Below are 16796 nucleotides of genomic sequence, written 5' to 3' on the forward strand. Positions count from 1 at the left end.
TTATAGCCATTGGCTAAGAAAGTGTTGAGGATGTGGTTTAGCTAAATTCTTTAATACGAGACCGTACTACTTACCTCCCCATTGAATATAATCCGACCAACCCTCAGATTAGAACTATCCACAGACTCCTTAAGAAGGTCACTTCTTGGCCTGTGGAAGTCACCAACAAACTTAAACCTTATAACTCTAGACCCCCCCGATTATATGGACTCCCAAAAATACATAAACAAAATGTGCCATTGCGTCCCATAGTGGATGGCATTGATTCCCCCACATATAAATTAGCCAAACATTTAGCCAAAACGCTCACACACTACACTGGCAACACACCATCACACATAAAAAACTCAGCCCACTTTAAAGCCAGTATAGAAAACCTCACACTCCAACACACTGACATAATGGTCAGTTTTGACGTCTCCTCCCTATTCACTAATGTCCCACTCAAAGAAACCCTTGAGCTCATCCAAGCCAAGTTTCCTCCCGATATCTCAGCCCTATTTCAGTTCACAATGAACTCAGGCTATTTCGTTTGGCAAGGAAAGTTCTACAAACAGATAGAGGGGACAGCCATGGGTTCACCACTTTCCCCACCCTTGGCCAATTTCTTTATGGAGACATTTGAAGAGAAAGCCTTAAACTCCGCCCCACAAAAACCCACTATTTGGCTTCGTTACGTGGATGATGTGTTTGCTATTTGGCCACATGGCTCAGACACACTCCACTCCTTCCTAACACACTTAAACAACCAACATCCCAGAATCCAGTTCACCTTAGAAAAAGAGGAAAACAACACCCTCCCCTTCCTAGACACTTTAATCACCTGCCAGCTTGATGGATCTTTGGTTTTCTCTGTTTACAGAAAACCCACCCACACTGGCAGATAACCCCCCCCTCACAACAATATGGGGTGATAAAAACACTATATTACAGGGCAAAATTAATCTGCTCAGATGACAAGGCCCTGACTATGGAACTAAACCACATCCTCAACACTTTCTTAGCCAATGGCTATAACCCCAAAAAAATCCAAAAAATACTAAAACCTATAAACCACAACTCCCCTCCCCCCCCTCCACAATAAAGACTACACCAAGTCTATCACTATCCCCTACATCCAGGGCACCTCTGAAAAAATAACTAATATCCTCAAAAAATATGACCTTACTTCCTGTTACAGACCATATAAAAAGTTGGCATCCCTTATCCGCTCTACCAAAGACCAACCACTTCCCCTAGACCTACCTGGTGTATACCAGGTCCCTTGCAGCTGCAAATTGTCCTACTTTGGCCGAACAGGCAGAACAACAAATATCAGGATTTCAGAACACCAAGACTACATCCGTTTTCACCAGTACAGCCGCTCTGGGTTGGCAGACCATGCCTTAGATACCCATCATAAAATTCGTTGGAAGAAAACAAAAATAATCCATCGCAGCAAGTTTAAATACGAAAGATTATTCAAAGAATCTTCAGCAGCTCTAAAAAACGTTCCTAACCTCAACAAATTTGGGTGCATGAAACTGCCCCAAATTTGGGAGACTTTCATTATGAGAACTTCAGCCCAACTGCCAAGACTATCAAATTAGCCCGCAAGAGGGCACCATTAGGACTTTAGGAACAAAAGTAGTTTCTTACTTTCTTCCTCATTTGCTTTGTTAGTTCCTTAGTGCACATACCATATCTTTATGTTCCTGAAGATGGCAATGTGACATTGCCGAAATATAGAAGTGATTCATTAAAGTTATCTTTAATTAAAATACTTCATATGCGTTGTTAATTCCGTAAATTAATTACCAGTTATGTCTAACCAACGTATAAGTCTTACTACTAGTACAGTTTCTCTTATATCATATATGTTTAATTATTCTGTTATTTATTTCCAGATTTAATATACTATCTTCATAAAAACTGTACACAAATAGCAGAAATGTTTTACTTGTTTTGTAGGTTTTCCTTCAAGATGCTGATTTTTTCAGTATTCCTAACAATTTTCATAGTCTTTTTATTGATTTTCAGAGCAAATTTGTTAGAGCAGTTCAATTTAGTTAAGGAATCATACAGACATGCACTGAATTTATTTCACAGCTTATTATTTGCTTAATGCAGGTGATATTAGTGTAATATCACCTGCATTAAGCAAAAAGCTGAGTCAATTTTGATATTTAATGTGATCCGTACAGATGATGAATAATAGCAGGAATAGTGTGCAACATTATTTTATATCTGATTTCACATCAAATCATCTTCCTATACAGCCTTCAACTTAAATACATACTATGCATTGCTCTGTATATTGCTCACTTTGCAGATACAATAATGGTAGGAGATTTCTTCCAATACATTCTCTAACATTTACACATCAAATGAATCAATTTTGTAGTTTGCCTCTTATATTTTATAACTAGAAAATAACACTGGGTGTTTTTTGATACTTATGAAGCATCAGTACAATTATTGAACAACAATAGGAAATGAATTAGAAAACAGTAGACTGCATGCTTAAATTGGAATCCCTCTAAGTACGTGCATTAATGAATTAAAGCTCTGGGCTGAAATTAAAATTAAATTAAAATATATAAGAGATAAATTTATTTAATACAATTGAGGATGACAATTTCCCAAAATTTTGGAATAAAATTTAAAATTTATTTTACTGTGACATACGTGTTATTCTCTAGTATGACTAATGACTCTGCAGGTGTCATTATACAAGAAAGATATACATGTATTTCAGATTTCCTCATTTATACACTGATGTCCAAAAGCTAAAGATGATCTACATTTTTACCTGTACATGAAAAAATTTCATGCCTATACTCAAATGTGGACTTGCCAGCATACTAATAAATTATATTACACAAAAAATGTGTTATAAATTTCATATAAATTATATTGCAATAGGTTTTTGGCAAAAGTTATAAATTTCCTAAGGACATAGTTTACTTACAGAAATGCTGCTTACAGAAAACTATGTGGAGAGACGTTTCAGTACAGAATATGTCCACCCTGAACTGTGATGCATCTCTCACAACAACATACCATGCTTAGTACCAAGTGATTCAGCAGAATAAAAGGAGATTTTCCTGTTTGTCCAAAATGAGAAAACTCACAAGAGCAAAGAATCTGGTAGATGCCTGGATAATTGAGAGGTGGAGGCTTGTCCTTAGAAGTGAGATTTTAAAACATTCACTATGCGTTCACTAATGTCATGCACATAAGGGATAGCGATGTGATTTATTTCTTCTGTATTTGAAGAAATAGAGATGCCTTAACTGTTAAAAGCTCTTTTGATTTAAGAATCTTTAATTACATAAAAAGGTGGAATTAATATGTTGTAATTCTTTGCACTACTGGTACTGCAACTTAGTATCAACTCTTACACAAGAGTAGATCCCTTATGAAACATTTATATAAAAATGTCATGAGACCCTTTTACAATGTCCAAATTTGAATAGATCTGATGGCCTTCAGTTCCCTCCTCCCACTTTGGGAAATATCACATTAACTCCTCTATAAACATTAATTATTATATATATATATATATATATATATATATACACACACACCTTCTTTTTATTGATTAATAGGAATTTTATTCTGTCTTTCTTGAGCTATGATGGTGCTTTTTAAAATTCTTGTTACTCGTATTTAAGGTTCTATTACTCATTGTACTGAAAATGACTTTAATACTAAGGCAAAAATTTTACATCCATTAAGTAATTTTTCATGTAAATCCTCTCTCTAATTTTTTGTAGTTATTATTTCTATATCACACACAAAAGAGAGAGATCCTTAGGAAAACAACAGAGAAAAAGTGTTAGCATAATGGCAGATGAAGGCATACAAGTTGACATTTTTTCCTCTTCAAAAGGAGATTTGGTATAGCTCAAAAAATTCACACATATCATGACAGCATATGCCATGCAATGCAGAGAATATCCTTTGGGAGAGACGAGGCTCACTGTTGTTAACAGGAATGTGAATGCAAGTGTCACTTAGGCATTGAAAATTCCACTCACTACCCCCCCCCTCCAAAAAAAAAAAAAAAAAAAAAAAAAAAAAAACTGCAACTTCACTGAGTTTCTTTCCTCATTTGATCTTTTTCTTTGAAGATTGTTTAACCAAGAGGGTGGATTACCTCCTACATTACTGGCCTGAAAAATCAGAACATGGAAACCATCACTGTAATGGTACAAATGTCTGGAATCAATGAAGTTAATGAAAGATGGAGAACCACCATCTCACAGGACCTATTACAAAGGCATTTCACCAAATATGATTATTTGATTCTGACCAACAATATAATAACCTCATTAACGCAACTTCATTCCTTGATTTCTCACTACTGCGAGCAGGTTAAAGATTACTGTGTCCTGTAAAATTATCTGAGGGCTTCTTAATCTGAAGAATAGCATTGCATGACTTCCATCACTCTAGACATGATACAGGTGGCCACTGAATAAGCACTGAAACTTATGATGCAATATCATATTTACTAAGAGAAAAAATACTGCACATCACTAAGTGACAATTTAACAATTCATTTTCTTTTTACTATAATGGTAGCACTATTTCACCCCAGTGATGAAAATTAATTTTTTTGTGTTCTGGACTACCCATACACATTTCTTCTTCCTCTAAGCGTTTATCTCACTTCCAATGCAGGGTCCACGTGTTACATTTTGATGCGACTTTTTGTTAGTGCAACCCCCAACTGGCCTGGGAGGTATGTATTTTTTTAACTGTAGCAGCATGTGTTCATGGGGCCAGTTTGCCTGCTTGCGGGATGAAAAACCCTGCTGTCCACGCCCAAGACCGACTAACTTGGCTATGGCTGAGAAAGATCCTTAAGCTCCTCACTTCACCGATGGGAATTGAACTTAGGACACTCCTTCCCCAGGCATATGGTTGCAAAGCGCATAGCCACTACGTTAACTGTGCAAATACTACCCATACACATTAAATATTTATTAATTATTATTTATCTAGTATATATAAGTTTATAAGTTAACATATAAGATTATTTGTTGAATTTATATATGTACATACATCCATATATATATATATATAAATAACCTGACCAGTGAAAGGTGTTTCAAACAGAGACACTTTAATCATAAAAAGTCTACATGTATTATCATATATTATTCATATATATATATATATATTGGGTTGTTGCAAATGAAATGGCCGATTTTAAGGATGATTGAAAAAGAAGAGAATAAAAAGAAGAAGAATACCTGTTTAATCAAAGTAATCTCCAGCAGCATCAATGCATTGTTGCCAGTGTGTGGCAAGGTCATTTATACCACATTTGTAAAAATCAGTATCTCTGGAAGTGATGAAGTCCTCCACTGCCCGATAAATTGATGCGTCGTTGGCAAAGCATTTCTTGGACAAAAAATGGCTCAAGTGCCGGAAAAAAACAGTAATCTGTTGGGGAAATGTCAGGAGAGTATGGAGGATGAGGCACAATTTCGTATCCCAAATTGCTGATTTGCTGTATGGTTGACACTGCCGTATGTGGTTGGGCATTATCCTGAAGCAATAGGACTCCATGTCTATTCACAAGTGCTGATTGCTTAAGGCACAATTTGTCATGCATTTGCTGCATATCTGTACAATATCGAGCTACATTTATCGTTTCACCTCGTGGAAGGAACGAGTAGTGAATAACACCAGCAGAAGACCACCATACAGTAAACAACATCTTCAATAGCTGCAGAGGTGCCTTTGGAGTCCTTCCTGGAGCGTCTTTCACTTGAACCCACTGTGACGAACATGTATGATTGTCGTAGAATATCCACTTCTCATCCACAGTCACAATTCGTTAAAGGAACCTTTCTTCTTTACTTCTTAAGAGAGAAGAGCACACTTCCAAACGTCGTGCTTTGTTTTCATCAGTGAGAAGTGTACATCTAGTGTCTGGGCGATCTCTCGTACAGTTTGTCGTGGATCTGATTCGATTAAATCCTTTAATTCATTCGAATCAGTGGAAGAAGGACGATGGCCACGGGGTTCGTTTTGTAGCCTCAAATCTCCTGAGCGAAATTTTGCAAACCAACACCGAGTGGATTTCTCATTAGTTGTTCCTCCACCGAATGCTTTATTGATGTTTTTTACTGCAGCCGCTGCAGAATTTCCCAATTTGAACTCGTAAAGGTATAGCAACCTTAATTGACTGGGTTCCGTGATTGATTTGATGTCGGCAGTATTCAATGTTTAATGCTCATTGAAGGAAACAAATACTACAATTGCATCACCCACGTGTGATGCTATCACGACATAAAAAATTTGCATATACCTCAGTGCTTGCTTTCTTCAGCGGCCATTTCATTTGCAACAACCCAATACATACATACATACATACATACACACACACCTTTTGATAAGTTCTGGTCTCATTTGTTATTCTAATAATTATTTCTGAAGCCTGCAATGTATTCTTGTTTCCTTCCAGTTTATAATTTAATACTCATTTAGGATATCATAATACATTAACCAAACAGTCAAAATGTAAGATGAGTTTTGTAGAATGAAATTTAACCAATCTATCACTAATCTGTGCCTTGTATCCCAGTTATTTCAATAGTATCTGAATGTAATTTCAACAGACACTTCACATCCAAGTTTCGATTGACATGTGAACACACTGCAGCCAGTAGAGTGGTTAAATAGACTTTCTTTCCAATCAATATACAGACAAAAAAAATAAATAATAATAATAATAATAAAAATACAAGATTACCTGTTGTAGTATAAGATTTAAATAGACTGTTTCCTCCCAGTCAACATCAGTGTCACCAATAGGAAGCTTTCTTGAATCCCTACGGAAAACCTCCACCACTGTCTAATTAAACAAAGAAAAAATTCTCGTACAACTAAATCCTCAAGCAAACATATTAAGAAATAAACAATTTTCATTAATAAAACATGAAGATAAAAAAAAATTCGAAAAAATCATTAACATAATGTTATCAGAGTAAAAACAGGTCATGTAATGATCTCAGAAATATTTCTGAGCTAAGATGACTCAACATTATTAAAAATCAATCAAACAATAGTTAAATAAGGTTCCCAATTGTGTTTTATTGGAATAACATCTCAAAAGGAAATAGTCAGCAAAGTAACTATAAAACAAAAATTGCTAAGATGAAGGAGACAACCAAAACAGTAAGTTCTTTCTAAATAATAACTACACTAAACTTTCTTATAGCAGTGTTAGCTGTTATAACTCATTATAACAAATTACTGAAAAATCCTACCAAAAGATCTAAAGGTATCATACTATCCCAAGTGTCCAAGTTGTTCAAGATTCTTCTGTCTTTTTTTGTAGAAAGCTACAGGAGGCATAAAACTGCTATGTCTCAGGTAGAGGAGGTGAATTGTCTTAATCATCTATGTAGGAATTGAATGAGAAGAATGCTGTGAGCAAGTTGCCTTATCTTTGTGTGATGCTATCATTTGGATGAGAAAGAGGTGGAAGCACAGAGGACAAAAGTTACATCCAATGGCTTTTGCAAGCGACCAGAGTAAGCATGACTCCCACTGGCATGTGATGAATTTTTTTTTTTTTGTTGTTACATTTAAACTCATCAAAATCAGATTTAGCCTTTGTAACGATGCTTTTGCAAGTATTGTGAGTTTCACTGCAGATTGCGAACAATGTTGGAATACTTGGCTCATGTTACTCCCAATAAGCTTTTTTTTTAGACTGCCCTGGCATACTTTTTGGAAAACCACAGTTGAGAAATAGAGTGGAACTTTTAAGAGGTTTTGAAGAGGATAAGGAATTAAAAATTTAAAATGTCCATTCCAACATGGACTATTTGTTCAAATGATACAGTCCTTAACACTGAGCTCAGATACCTTTGCTACACCTTTTTTGGTCAATGGCTACAGCCCATATAAAATAGATAAAAATATACTGCATGAACCCCCAATCCTTCCTATACCCAACACACAGGATCACAGCAAAACCATCCCCATTCCACATGTTAAGGGTACATCAGAAAAAAATAGCCAAAGTTCTCTGCAAATATGATTTCCATGCCACTTTCAAACCTTTCATTCAGTTAGCTACCTTCATGTGTTCTCCTAAAGATCAACTGCATCCTCTTGAACATCCTGGCGTGTATAAAGTTTCCTGTGTTTGCAGTTTAGCCTACTTTGGACAGACTAGTAGATCATCTGCAATCATCTATATGGCAAGTCAGAATTGGCAGACCATGCTCTGGATATTCTTCACATAGGATCAGGTGGAGGAATATTCTATATTATACAGAAGTTGTTATATGTCTGAGATACTATTTTTAGAATTAGCATCAGCTATGATGAACTCTCCCAACCTCAATAAGTATGATTCCATTAATTTACCAAAGATCTGGGAGAATGATAGCATGACTTCTCTAAATTAACTTTATGGTTATCAGACACACAAAGGGTATTATGCAAGGACATTAGTTCTGCTGTCAGTTACAGTTTAAATTCTTTTCCACAATTACTTAGTTTAGTGTTTGTGTGCCTGTCAGTTATAACTGTGCTCTCATAATGTTAGGTAAAAAATCAGTGAAATATTTGTGAGTTTAATAAATGCATTTTATCCTCTCTTGGTGTTGCTTATACCATAAAGAATTATTATGAAGGATCACAGATAAGAAGTTAGAGAGATCAGAATGATTACTGGAATTGAGGTGGAACGGTAGAGCAGATGAATGAGACATGGAAATCTTAATCAACGAAGGTCAGAAAGGAAAGATTCAAGATTAGACATCCTCTAACATGGGTGGTATTTATGCTTTTATGTAATCTGACATTACTTAAGATGGGTTGCAGTTGTTATGGAAGAGATTACTGCAGATGATGATGCACATCATTTAGACTGGTGTTGACATCACAAAGGCTGGTAAAGTGGATGGAGAAGAAATATTTTTTTCTACATATTTAAATTTTTTAAATATTTTGGGGGAATTTTTTGGTTTAATTTAACTTAAGCAGTGCTACAAGGACATTAGTTCCCCTGCTCATTTGGTGAGCAGAAAATGAGCAGGGGAACATACAGTGGGGGGATATAAGATTCTGGACATGCTGACTCCATGTCATAATGTAGCCTCGACAGCACTCCCCCCCCCCCTCAAAGCCTCTATTCAGGCACAATCTGGCAGCGTAGATGGCAGCAATGCTATGTGCCAGCTGATCAGGAAGCCATCAAAATGCATTGCTGTCTGATTTGGTTGCATACACCATTTAGCAGCCAGCAGAACTGCTTTATTGTTATATCCTCAAAAATGGGGAGAGTAGTGGATCTCTACAATATGTTTGGCATACCCTTAAAGGGTATCACTCACTCTGCATGCTGGAAGACTGGAGGAGAGCAAGGACAAAAAAATCAGAAGCCCTGCTCTGGGAACCAAACATAACAACAGCCAATTCAGACCTCCACCACCACCATACACACCAACAGTCCTTTCAGGCTAGTATCAACCTTTGGGAGCTAGATCCGTGGAATACTGAGAGCAAAATCAATACCAAAGTCATATTTTTCATACAATTAGAAGTCTGTGTGTCACTGTATTATTAAAATATTCTAGAATACCAACCTATTGCCACCTTCAAACACATTACCCAAATTCATGTGTTATCCTCTCCAAACGACAAACTCTAAACATTGATGCTGCTACCTGGGGTATACTAAGTACAGTCATCCCTCGACTTACATCTGGGTTCTGTTCCATCCAGCAGAATGTAAGTCGAATCGGACATAAGTCGATACATTAAATCAATAGAGTTATAGGGGGTTAGGGACTTAACCCTAATAAGTATATTGCCATTTTAATTTTTAAACCTTATTATAAAACTGTGCTGTGTGTTACTGCCACTATAAAACAGGAGAATAATCATCCAAATCTTCCTCCACAATCACATCTTCATTACCTTCCCTGTGTGAAGGACCAGGCTGTCGCTCTTCTGGTGTAACCTTTGTTTTTATGATGAAAATGTCCAATGTGCTTTGCTTATTCCTCTTCTTCTTTTCATCATAAATTTGTTCATAGCAAGCGAATGCATCATGTACTTTCGTTTCTATTATTAAGTAGCATCCGACATTGGGGTCCATATTTTCAGTCATTTTGAGAACATCGCTAATGCAAAGAACATTTCTGCAAGAACCGTCACCGAACATTGTTTAACTGCCTCTTTTCCCTCTTCCTTTTCACATTTTCCCTCTCCTACACTGTTGTTCCTCCAGTTCGACCAATCCTTCGTTGGTCAACTCTTCGGGGGGGGGGGGACTTTCTATGAGTTGAATTATGTCATCATCATTCACTTCGAGATTCAGATTGTTTGCTAGGCTCACTATTACAAACTTCCAAAATCATGCACGAACCTTTTTAAAAATGTCTTTTTCCATATGCCACTCATACATTGAGAGGTCACTTCATCCCAAGCCAGTAATATTTTTAATAGCATGATGAATATTGAATGCGTTCCAGAATTACATGAGAGTCTAGTCATTTCCTTAAGTAGCAGAAATGGCTGGTGAAAATGTTCTCTGTAGATAATAAGCCTTAAACACTGCAAGAACTCCCTGATCCATCGGGTGGAGTAATGAAGCAGTGTTTGGAAGGAGAAACATGACCTTGAAGTTGGTGAAGATCACCGCTTTAAGACGTATAAGACGGATGACCTGAAGCATTATCTAGAATTAATGAAATTTTAAATTCTACACTTTCTTTCATACAATAACTTTCCATTTCACTCACATAACAGTTGATTAAGGTATTCTCAAACAATTTTTGCGTCATCCATGACTTCTTATTGCTCCGATAATGAACTGGGAGTATGCTTCCTAATGTTTTTGAAGATTCGTGGATTCTCACTGTGCCATATCACAAATAGTTTCAGTTTATATCCAGGCACATTATTCATAACAGAATCATAATATTGGCATTAAGAGCTTTAAAATTAGGTATAGATTTTAGCTTTTTGTGGATGAATGTCTGCTGGGGCATTTTTTTTTTCCAAAACAAGGACGTCTCATCCATATTAAATATTTGCTGGGGCAAATAATTTTCCTCTGTAATAATTTTATCCAATTTTTCTACAAACTCCTTGGCAGCCTTCTAAGCACTTGCAGATTCCCATACATTTTCACATTATGAGCACAAAATGCTGCTTGAATCTCATGAACCAACCGGAAGAAGCATTGAATTCGTAGTCATAATCGGGCCCTGCTTTCTCCTTCAACATGTTGAAGAGACTTAGTGCCTTAGCAGTTATGGTCACAGTGCTAAGGGGCATCGCTTTTGGTTCAGGTCCTCTGTGCATGTAGCTTCTCTATATCACCGATAGAACCTTGTCTTTGCCTTGTCACTCTCGTCGATTTAATGGAAGCAGATCCTTTCCCAGTCTCGACGATTTTATTCTTATTTTTCAAAATGGTCGTCACTGTAGAATAAGACCATCCGAAGTCATGTGCGATCGCAATGACAGGCTTACTAGCTTCATGTTGCTTTATAACTTGAAACTTCGTTTCAAGATCAATTGCTCACCTCTTTTTCTGTGATTCTTCACTAAGCTTTTTAATTGGGAGTGCAGGGGCGATGTTGCACAAAATATCATGAAATATTTAACGATAAATACACAAACAACCCATTTCTCAAACACAAAATCAACAGAGGAATGGTTGAAGACCAGTGCCGACTGTCGAGAGAGGTTGCCGCTGAAAATGCTTTACCTTACGCTCGCTCGCATCCTGTTCGAAAGTATAGCCGAAAATGTTATTTATTCCCTTATGGGATCACAGACGTAACTCAAAACGAAAGGACGTTTTGAGTTACGTCTTCGTAACTCAAAACGTCGTTTTGAGTTACGAAGGACGTAACTCAAACAGACGCAAGTCGAGAGATGACTGTACCATGTTCATGCAAATCTGTCAATACTATAGTCAAACAGGAAGATCAGTCAAACATATTTCTAAACATTGAGACCACATTCTGGCTCATCAAATTGCACAATCTGGCTTGACAACATAGAATTGAAAATGCAAACATACAATCCAATGGAAAAACACCTAACTACTACATAGATCTATGAATGGCTACTCAAAGAAAGTACTACAGCCCTATTTCATCAACCAAACCTTAACTGTAACAACTGCCTTATAATCCCAAAAGTTTGGGAAACTATTATACTCAATTGTATTAAATAGTTTGTATTATGAATAATTTAACTTAATTATCATTTCCGGCCCAATCATTTTTAACTTAACACACAACCATATTATTATTATTATGTAACACCCCCAGGGAGTTCAAAGATTCATCGAGGGAGTGCATCTACTCTACAAGTTTCCGTCTCCACCAACTACAACTACCTTCATCATCATCTATACCAATGCCATCTATCACAGACCACCATCACTAGTATTTTCACAGACAATCACAAACATCCATGCCCACAACAGGATTCGAACCCGCGGCCTTTTGGCTGGAGAGCAGATACGCTAACCACTCGGCCAAGCAGGCCGGCATATGTATAGGATTCAAATTCGGTGCATATACTCTATGGTTCACTTTCACTGATGATGTCTTACGATATGCAAGATGAAACACTTGTAAAATAAATAAAAATATCTACTGTAGTACATGTGATTGTATAATTATGGAAACTTCATGGGTCCTGCTATACAAGAAAACAGATTAGAGATAGTTGTTGAAAATATGTTTTAAGGATAATAGAACAATTTGATGTGACATCTGTCTCCATAATACATATAGTCTAGTCATAAAGATACTTCATGCACAAACTGTTTACTCATGGTTTGAATCAAAGGATTAAAACAAAGAATATATTATTTCTTTTCTGGCGACTATCTCTAATCCACTTTATTTTAATAATATGGTAATATACCATTTGGCTACTTGTATATGTTAAATATGACCTACACTGATTTAGTTCTTAGTAACTCCACTGCTCTAGCTCACATATACAAACTGTATTCACATTAAACTGCTATAGTATTCTATAATACACAGCATTATGGATACTATAGCAAATATGATGAAGTAATCTGCTCCATGCACAAATTCTGCTTGTTCACACATATGTAAAGGATTAAAATAAGAATTTAATTTCTTGTTTAGTATAATTTACTTTATTGATTAATTTCATATAGATATATATATTTTTTTCCCTTTACATTTTTGATTTTAAAAAAAAAGGCAGGTGATTGTGGCAAACACAGGAGGCAGCTTGCAGCAATATCATGGAATGAGGAATTGCACAGAAAGGAAATCAATGCTGCTTGGCCTCTACTCAGAAATTATCTGGCAGAGGCAACGACCAAGTGTATTCCAAAGGTCAGGAGATTAAATAAGGTAGATATAAAATTGATAAAATTATTTCAATGCTGTATTCATAATATATATATATATGAAGCTTGATTTACTCGATTGTCGTACATTTTTATAAAAAGATTGAATGACTAGAACCGAGAGAAATGAAAACAAAGTTCATTAGTACTACACAACTAGTTTCAGCTTGTATCAGCCTTCATCAGGTGCACATTAAAAAAGAAGAAATAACCAGTAAAAACACATGGAGGAAATAACTGTAAACAACACGGAAAATTAGTGTATATATATTTCAATGTTGAAACATTGAAGTCTGAGCATTCAAAATTGTTCCCTTGTTGGCTTCATTGCATATGCATGTGTATAGCACCTCATGAATGCCAGTATTTGACCACAGTACAGTGACAGTCTGAAAGGTTGTAACTGAGGTTGTTGAGATGTAGGGGGGTTGAGAATGATTTTCCTTTGATTCTATTATCTTCCTTTCTACTTCATCATGGCAACGGTAAATGTTATTAGACTTGTCCCATAGGACTGTATGGCTAGGGTTTTCTTCATTAGAACTGGCCGAGAATAGAACATGACTAGACAAAGCACTGGCTCGCGTTCTCTTGTAAGTGACATCCCTCTTGTGTTCCTCAATGCATAACTATATACAGAGGATGATCGGTTAATGAACATAATCCATTCAAAAATGATGTTCGCTACCCGAATTGTTCGTTAACCGATCATCGATTTACCATAGATTTTTATGGGAATTTGATTAATTAGTTCTGGAGACCCAAAAAAATAAATAAAAAATTATATAATTTCTTACTACGTTTATTTATAATAACAATAATACATACATACACAGTCTTGCATTTTTCGGTCATGTTTTTTTTCCCGTTTGTGGGGCGTTAAAGAATCTGTCCGGTGTCAATTGCTTTTCTCTCTTCTTCAGGATTTTACGGAAGTGATTAAGAGCATTGTCGTTGTAGAGATCCCCAAGCCTATTGACCTCAACCTAGTTTGGGTGCCATTCTAAGACCGTTGTTCTGACAACCTCCCACTTCTTCAAAAGATCTTTAATAGCAGATGTCGGCATTGGTCCTCTTTCGTCTTCCTCTTTTTCAGAAGAAAACACATCTCGCTGAGTTTCTTGGTGTTCTTCATTCAAAAGTTCTTGGAGTTCTTCTGTCGTCAGATCATTTTCATGTTCCATTATGAGCTCTTCAATGTCATCTTCATTCACCTCCAATTCCAGATCTCTAGCAGTTGTCACAATTTCATCCATAATTTCAGGGACATCATCTCCGTCTCCCTGAATGCAGGATGGACACAGCTTTCGCCAAGCAGAATTCAACTGTCGCTGAGTGACTTCTGACCACGCCTTTTGAATGAACCGGATAGCTTCAAGAATATCAAATTTTTCTTTCCTAAACGTTTTTATTTTCATCATTGAGGAGAACTGGCATGCTTCAAAACACTGACAAAACAGCGTGCGGGTGTACAATTTCTTGAAACCCGCAATAACCTCCTGATCGGTTGGCTGAATCAACGAAGTGGTATTTGGAGGCAGAAACTGAACTGTCAGCCAAGGAAAGTCTTCCAGCAAATTATCTTCAAGGTCTTTTGGGTGTCCTGGTGCATTGTTCAATAGCAACAGTGCTTTCAATGGAAATTCATTGGTCTGAAGGTAATCCTTGATACTTTAAACAGCCATTCTTTGAAAAGAACCTGCATGACCCATGCCCTTTCATTCGATCTCCACATCACTGGCAGTCTTTCTTTAATTATGGAATTTTTGTTGAATGCTCTAGAGTTCTCAGAGTGATAGACAAGAAGCGGTTTAAGCTTCTTATCACCTCTAGCATTAGCTCCCAAAAGTAACGTCAATCGGTCTTTCATGGGTTTATTGCCCAAGAATTTTCTCATCTTTCGTAATGTAGGTACGGTTCGGCATGTGCTTCCAAAATAAACCAGTTTCATCAAATTGAAAATTTGTTGTGGACAATATCCTTCTTTTTTAATGAATTCTTGAAATTTGAGACAGAACTTCTCAGCTTCTTTATCTGCACTAGCAGACTCACCATGCATTACCACATGTTTAATGCCAGATCTCCTTCTAAACTTTGCAAACCATCCAGCAGTAGCCTTGAATTCTATCTCCTCATGTGACGAATGTGGAGTTTGTTTCTTCAGTTCTTCAAAAATTTCTCTAGCCTTCTCTTGAATGATAGTCATACTAGTTACATCTCTTTTCATTTCCCTTTCTTTTATCCAAACTAAAAGCAATCTCTCCATTTTTTCATGGATGGCACATCTTTATTTCTCAGATGTGATTTTCGTTACTCCTTTAGCTGCTTGAGTCTTCTTGATTATATCTTTCTTAGCTAAGATTGTGCCTACTGTGAGAAAAAATAATAATAATAAAATAAAATAATAATAATAAAATAAAATAATAAAAATAAAAAAAAAAATAAAAATTATTTAACACAATTTTGTATGACAATTTCCCATACTTTAGGAATAATAAGAACGTCATTGCGGTTTAAGTTTGGTCTGTGTGTAGGACTTCAGAACTTTCTTTGTATAAACATTCACGTTTATATAAAGATCTATGTAAAAGTTTAGACTTTTCCCAATGGTTTGGATTTTCATTTCTGTGTTGAGAGAGGTCAGATTTCTGTGGTTTAAAAAGACGAATGTGGTCTTGATGTTCCGAGATGCATTTCTGAACAGACCTACCTGTCTGTCCAAAGTAACCTGATGCAATAACAACTTCGACATTGTCTCCCTCTTCACAAACATTCCCCATAAAGAAACAATAGAATTACTAACTCAAAAATTTCCGTCTGATATAGTTGAATTGTTCAAGTTTGTTATTGCATCAGGTTACTTCACCTGGAAAGGTCAAATTTACAAGCAAGAAGAAGGAACAGCAATGGGATCTCCTTTATCACCAAACCTAGCAAACTTGTTTCTAGAACACCTTGAGGAAAAAATATTCACTTTTGAACCCAAACCAAAAATTTGGTTACGATATGTCTACGACGTATTTGCAGTCTGGGATCATCCCGAACATGAATTACAACTGTTTCTAGATAAAATTAACCTTCTTCATCATCGCATCGACTTTACGTTAGAAAAAGAATCTCCACAGTGTATCTCCTTTTTGGATTTACACATCCAAAGAAAAGAAGACGGTTCCATCGCCACGTCTGTCTTTCGCAGGCCTACATTCTCAGGTCGCTATATTCACAATTCTTCCGCTCATCATCCATCTCAGAAATCTGGCATTATTAAATCGCTAGTTTCCAGAGCACACAAATTCTGCTCCTCTAAAGAATCTTTAAACCAGGAATTAGAAGTAATCAAAAATACAGCCATCCTAAATGGATATAATCCTAAATCAACTCAAAAAATCATCAGTCACTTCTCCACGCATCAAACCAGACA

General features: G+C 36.3%; 1 protein-coding gene across 1 annotated transcript in view; it reads right to left on the reverse strand.

The window, feature by feature from the left end:
* The window catches only part of LOC150105847 (uncharacterized protein KIAA0930 homolog), a 132974-nt gene that overhangs the window by 89345 nt on the left and 26833 nt on the right, over positions 1–16796 (reverse strand). Inside the window, exon 4 of the mRNA XM_090394577.1 lies at positions 6752–6853. Coding sequence (XP_090250703.1) covers positions 6752–6853 — 102 coding nt within the window. The remainder of the gene's footprint in view (positions 1–6751; positions 6854–16796) is intronic.

This window comes from Typopeltis vanoorti, chromosome 6, assembly GCF_054136105.1.
Source record: "Typopeltis vanoorti isolate ZY-2024b chromosome 6, IOZ_Tvanoo_1.0, whole genome shotgun sequence".
Lineage (NCBI taxonomy): Eukaryota > Metazoa > Arthropoda > Arachnida > Uropygi > Thelyphonidae > Typopeltis > Typopeltis vanoorti.